The following is a 6,682-nucleotide window of genomic DNA, read 5'->3' on the forward strand; positions in this document are numbered from 1 at the left end:
GCACCCAGCTAGCTGCAGCTGTCCTGGGAACAGCCTGCTGGAACCTGCTATTGCTCCTGCCCCAGCATATGGGGCTCCAGCTCCAGCTCCTGGGAAGGCGGCTAGGAGCTGAAGCTGGAGCCCGGGCCCTGGGACAGGAGCCCCTTGGCTGAAGCTGCTGCCCTGCTCCCCTGGAACAGTGTGGCATGGTACAGTACAGTAGAGCAGGAGTAGCTTCTGGTGGGCTGTTCCCATTGCAGCTGGCTGGGTGCTACTCTTCCCCCTACCTCCAGCAACAGTTCTTGCTCTTGCTGCACCATGCCGTGCTGCTCCCAGCAGGCGCATGGGGCTCTGGCTCCAGAACCTGGCTGCCTTTCGTCGAAATGTGGCTGTGAGCTGAAGCTGGAGCCTCATGCACTGGGGTAGGAGCCACCCCACAAACTGCTCACCCAGCATGGTGCTGTAGGAGCAAGATCAAAAGCAGGAGCTGCTGCTGGAGGCAGTGGGCGCAGAGCAACACCTGGTGCAGCCATACCTGGATCAGCCCCAGCAGAAGCTGTGCGCTGGCTGAGGCCTGGGCCAGTGGGCACTGGCAGATGCCCAACACCGGGATCCAGCCTGCGGGCCATAATTTGCTCACCCCTGTTGTGTAAGGTAACATAGCAGATTTTAGTTTAACGTAACTACTTAGATCTTCCCTTTTTCTAATACAGCTGCATATATACATATGTTCTGTGTAGTTGAAGAATTCTTTTTAGCTTGGGTTCATTTTTAAACCAAAACGGTTCACTGCTTTATATTGATCTTCAGTGGTCAGAAAGCCAGGAGTGGTTACATACTCATGTTCTTGATTTATTCTTTGCTTTTCTCTCTTCCAGTGCCTCACAAATGGTTCGATGGCTAAAGTGTATATTCACTATACATGCATCCTACCTTTCCACAGTAAGTAAGTTGCTTGTAAATAAGGCTGATTAGATGTTTTAAGTCAATTTTTGCAATTGCTTTTCCATGCAAAAATCTACCCTCCTAGCTGTCACATATGGGGCACTACTTACTCTCAAAATGAAGTTCTAAAAAACCATATCGTATCGTTACTGTAAAGTGTTCCATATGCTCTAGAATTCATTTGATTGCTACATTTGTTTTGTGAACAAGTAATATCATTAGCACCAAGTCAGGCTGAAGTGCATGCTAGTAACAGACCCCAGGTATGTTGCTGATTGAATATAGTGTTCATGTCTGGGGTGGGCTGAATTCTCTAAACTAACTTTGTATTTGCAGTAGAAAGCTCTGTAGCAGACCTGAAACTCTTCATCTTTGGTTTGGCTGGCAGGGTAGAAATATGCTGGAGCTTGAGGACTAGCATAGGTAACATGGATAAACCAGTGTAGTAGTTTTTACCTTCTTTCCCAGGTGATGGATTTAGACTGTCTTGCTCCAGCAGCAGAAATCAGTCATTTGGCATAATTGATCCTTTCTAATATAGAGAAGCTCAGATCTATATTGAGAGTTTCATGGGTCAGGACTGTGGTGCATTGATATTCCTAGGCTTGCAGCTGTAACTGTGTGACTTCCATTCATGCTACCATGCCTGTCAGTACTCTTAAAACTGCTCACAAGAATGGAGTGAAGAAGGGGAAAAAAGGAAAGTCAGTTCCACCAGGGTCTAAATGTGGCTTGAGGACTTATGCTTTTAGCTGACATAAGTACTTGTTTAGCAGACTGCTTGAGAGATTCATTTAAACACAATGAAATATCAGTTCTGTGTTTTGTTAGTGTCAACATGAGGAAAAGACTCTTAAGACGCCCCCTAAAGCGCAGTTAATTCTGTCATGTGAAAAGTTAGATAAGGGGACATGGCAGCCCTATTAATACAATTTCTCTTTCTCTTTAAAGTTGCCAGACTTGGTTCCTCAGCTGGGGATGCTGTACCAGTTAATGGAGAGCAGAGTAAAAACCTTGCAGAAGCTCTCTCGCCTCCATGGGAAACTCTATCTTCTTATCACCCAGGTGAATATAGGTTATAAACTCTACAGTGTTGGGTGGAAATGTTCAGAGACTTAACTTCCATTTCAGTTTGGTCTGACCAAACGTGTCATACACAACTTAGGGCAGATACTGGATGGTCACATCAGTCCATAGTATGCTTCCCAGTTGATTTAATCAGGGTCAGACTGATTGCCATATTTAGGGTCAGGAAGGAATTTTACCTCATGGTCAAATTGATACTGACTGGGCACATCTACACACAACGCTTTGAGCTCAGTAGACTAATTCTACTGCATATTAGCACAGCAGGCAAAACCCATGCTAATGTGCAGTAGAATTAGTCTACTACGTGTTAGTGTCACAAAAAAAACGTGCGCCAGCACGAAGTAGCAGTAGTGCCAATTTTATGGCTCATTAAGGTTGTACCTGTAATTACAGGTACTAAACTTAGTGAACAGGTAGACGAGCACACTGGGGTGGGGGGTTGCTTTCCTCTGTAGTGGCGGGGGTGGGCCCTCTATCCTGGGATTTCTTAAGCATCTATTGACAATATTTCATAGAAGCAGGACATTAGCTCCCGTGGTTCCCCTGTGGTAGGTTAGGTTGTTAGGTCAGTGTTGTGTCAGGGTTAAGGATAGTGTTTATGTAGAGTTTTTAAATTATGGTTTATATGGGATCCTTTAGGTAGGGATGATCCTGCCTTAGACAGGGGGTGGACTAGACGTCTGGAGGTCCTTTCTAGCCCTGCTTCTCTATGACTTTATGATAATCAGCAGATTGCTGTTGATCATATTTTTCATGTTACAGTATGTTTGGGATGCTGTTTTGCTTATTAGACAGTATGACTAAATGTTTTTCTTCTGCATGCTGATCCAATCCTTGTAATATAAAAATAATCAGAATTTTAAGCAGTTAAGGTTTATTTTTTCCGCTTTTATATTTTAGCTTTTATGATTTCTCCCTTTCCTTTTCCCTCCTTCCCTTCCCTGCCCTCCCCCCTCCCCAAAATATTCACTTGTCCTTAAGCTACAATTTAAAAAAGAGGAATGGAAGAGAGAATAATTTCGAAGTTTGGTATTCACGACTATGTTTGTCTCAAAATGCCTTTCAGGTTGCAGCACTAGAAAAAATTCAGGATGTAAGTGATGTTAATCAGACTGCAAAGCTGGTATATGAGGAAGGTAAGCTTAGAAGCTTTCTATGGGACTATCTTGAGAGTGCTCCCAGACTGCTGAACACGAGTTCCAGTTGTCAAACACATTTGCCAGCCATGTACATCCCAGTTCTATACTTGTTGCTGTATGGGAGGTGAAATTGATGGAAGGGAGAAGGTGGCACACAATTATGAGGCAGCTGTTCATTGGTAGACGTTTTTCTTCCTTTTTCCTTTAAGCCGTGGTTATTTGATTCCAGTGTCCTGCTTAACTTCCGTGTCCAGTATTCTCACTTAATGGGTCTTGTCCTTAGTGTGAAGTACATCTTTACTGAAGGTGGATTTAATAAAGGAACTTCCAAATATACTCTTATGAAAAGAAATGGAAAAAGGTACTTTGTGTTCCTCTAGGATTTAAGATGTCTGTCTGTCCTTGTGTGAACACTTTGGACATGTCCAGACCTGCGTGGATGTTGGGTTCCCCAAGGACAAGTAGCAGTGGTGCACCTTGTGCCACTGTGACTTGTCCCCAGGGAACGCCCATGCCACAGGTGCTTTGGCACGTTGCAAGCGGCCCGGGTGGGGTAGGGGAGGCTGGGGCCAGCGCTGTGCTGGCCGCAGCCTCACCTGGGGGCCTCCCAGGGCTGCAGCCACAGTAATTCTGCTGAGTGGAGCCTGGCTGGCAGCGGAGTGCAGCTCTGCCCAGTCCCACTTTTCAGCTGGCCAAGCATGTGTTGCTCCTTTTTTTTTTTTCTGTGGATATCCAGGGGTAAAAAAAAAAACTTGGAGAAAAAAACCTGGTGCAGTGTATGCTTGTCCAACAGGCCCTTGCAGCATGGAGAACACCAGACTGTGTGGTATGTGGCACTGCAAACATGTTTGCAGTGCCACATACTGCATAACCGCGCTTGTCCAGACATGCCCTTTGTGTGCAAATCCTGACACGTGCTGATCAAAATATTTTCAGGCAGAAAGCCATTTTAAGTAATGGCTCAAGTGGCAGCCAGATCTTTGCTGTGTGGTGGCACATGATAACTGGCATTCATCAGGGAAAAGGCTCTGCATAAAATTGTTTGTTCTTCAGACTAAAGCAGCATTTTCCATTTCCAGAATCTTCAGAGGAAGGCTCGGAAGATGAGATGATTGGTGATAAAGATTCAGATGTAAGTAAAACTTTGTCTGGATTCTTCTTTCTGTTTCTGGTAACAAAAATGCATGTTGGCACATGTGCTTGTATCAAGGATTCAGCTATTCCTATTTGTCTTCCCTCCCCGCCCCACTTTTCTCCCCTGCCAGGACAACTGGGAAGAAGATGAAGAAAAAGAGGAACAATCAGAAGAACAAGAAATGGCTATTGATAAAGAAATTAATGGTGACTCTGATTTGGACCCAGAAAATGAAAGTGAAGAAGAATAACAGCTTTAAAGAAAAAAAAAAAGATCCTTAATAAATCAAGTGGGCCACCCGAACTCTTAAGTTCTGGATCATTTTGCTGAAAGTTGCCGTAGTTACACAGGCCAGGCCTGAGCCTGCACTCTGTTATGTGCAGAGGCACATCTGGGTACTGTGCACTCCTGAATCCAGAATGTTTGACCACGCCAGCCTTCTCTCGCCCTGTGTCCCTGAGCATATTATATGAAACATTTCTTCCATCTCCTGGTCAGATTAAGCCCATCACATGGACATGCATTTGTATCTCAAGTGAATAAACCTGCCACTGCCATTTGTGTGGTAAACTTGTTTCCGGTTTATATTAAATTTGTTTCAGATATTAAAGTATCAAAGACCAATCTATACCTTCTTTTCTTGCTTCAGTTAGCAATAGCAAGTGGGCATCCTGCTACTTTTTTTTTCAAAAAAAAGACAAATATTTTTGTAATATTTAAATTCACAATTGAATTTATTCATTCCCCCTTCCATCCCTGCATAAGTTCACCTTGGCTGTGGCAATGTCTAATAGCCAGCCTGGTTTAACCCGCTGTTTGTTTCTTTTTTTTTAAACAAAATTGGACTCAAGACTTTTATATGTATAAATCCAGTGACTTTTCTTGTGCTGTGGAAGGACACCAGAATTATCACTGGTTCCTAATTTTGTTTTAATTGAGCCTGTATATAAGTTTAATGCTGACCCCAGGGAAGGACTTTGTCTTGAAAGGGTGGGGAGGAGAAAATAAATTAAAAAAAAAAAGGGTGGGGGGTAGAGGGAGGGAAAATGCTTGTGAATATGTAACGCAAAGCGTATACATTTATTAAGGATTTTTAATCTCAGTGGCAGAACAAGGATTGCTGTTTGCTCAGCTATTGGAAGCTGAAGTGGTATAAACATTTTTAAGGGCAAGGTATCATACAGGTTGGAGCCATTCACCAGTATAATGTACAGTATATTTGTCTATAAATGGAGCTGTTGCAACTAAATACCGCCTTCTTTGTAAAGTGAATAAATATACATCTTTACCAAACACTTGTTCTGTGATATGTGGGGTGAGGCCATCACTGGTCCGCTTCTTTTTTGTTAGCCAGATTTTCCAGGGGAAAAGTTAGCCTGTCTGGACTTCTAGCTTCCTGGTTTTGTGCATTTTCAGTCCTTGCTGCACACTTCACTAACATAAACTGCACTGTTTGTGGTAGTGCTAGGTTTGCTTTTGCATGGGAGAAGATAAGATGGATCTTCTCCTGTTTTTTCCAACCTTCTCAGCTAAGTCTCTTAGAGTCCAGTAAAGCTGGAAGGGACCACAGCTTGAGTTTCCAGGCCTGTGTAGTACCAAGTTGTTACTTAAAAGCTTAATTCTTGTAAATTAAAATGATTTTATTGGATCATTGGGAGGTTAGCTACACAATCCTGATCATACCTTGAAGTATATGCATAAAGTTAATTGCCAAATTAAGTTCAGTCAGTAGGGTAGGTGTTAACCAAAATAGGAACATAGGAGGAGAAGAGGCCTCCTGGGCTATCTCCTGCATTTGCAAGCAGGTGTTTACCCAAAGAGTCCTAAAGTTGCCTTCTTAAAACCCTCTCTTGGTATATCTACAAGGTGCAAACCAGAAACACGAAAACATACCAAATGCCTCGGGCAAAAGCAAGGGGAGATGAGGGTACTGCCAATGCGCTGTTGCTGCAGTGGGAGAGGAGTAGTTGGTTAGCATGTTTCTTGTGCAATCCTTGTGTTCACTTTAACTTATTTAAATTGATTTTAATGCAACCACTGCAACTTGTGTTTTTGGGAAATTTTATTCATCATGGCACTTCAGTGGTAGTTCAGTTCAAATCTGGTTCAGTAGATGACAGTTTGTATTTAGAATCAGAAAGGCAGAGCAGGACTAGTCCTTATGCAGTGCACTGGAAAGTCTCACAAACAGCTTTTAAAATAATAAATGTGAAGTCTCCTGTCTCTTCCCTTCTCCTAGTGATGGTACGTTTTCATTATTCCTGCTTGTAGTGCTGGCAATGTCTTAATTGTAAGCATTTTCTGCCAATCTCATGGCACCCTAGGGTGGCGCTGGTTGAGAATTGCTGAGTTCTTATAAATGGTGGGAAGCTTAAGCTTTTTCTGAGATGAGCTA

At 43.2% G+C, this 6,682-nt stretch overlaps 1 protein-coding gene across 1 annotated transcript in view; it reads left to right on the top strand.

Annotated features, from left to right (window-relative positions):
• WDR43 (WD repeat domain 43) overlaps positions 1 to 5,580 on the top strand; it is a 37,890-nt gene extending 32,310 nt beyond the window's left edge. The window contains exons 14-18 of the mRNA XM_006016581.1: positions 858 to 921; positions 1,876 to 1,989; positions 3,080 to 3,149; positions 4,232 to 4,284; positions 4,418 to 5,580. Of these exons, the coding sequence (XP_006016643.1) occupies positions 858 to 921; positions 1,876 to 1,989; positions 3,080 to 3,149; positions 4,232 to 4,284; positions 4,418 to 4,537 (421 nt within the window). The 3' untranslated portion in view covers positions 4,538 to 5,580. The remainder of the gene's footprint in view (positions 1 to 857; positions 922 to 1,875; positions 1,990 to 3,079; positions 3,150 to 4,231; positions 4,285 to 4,417) is intronic.
• Positions 5,581 to 6,682: the final 1,102 nt, after the last annotated feature.

The sequence above is a fragment of the Alligator sinensis genome, unplaced genomic scaffold (assembly GCF_000455745.1).
Source record: "Alligator sinensis unplaced genomic scaffold, ASM45574v1 scaffold138_1, whole genome shotgun sequence".
In the NCBI taxonomy this organism is placed as follows: Eukaryota; Metazoa; Chordata; order Crocodylia; family Alligatoridae; genus Alligator; species Alligator sinensis.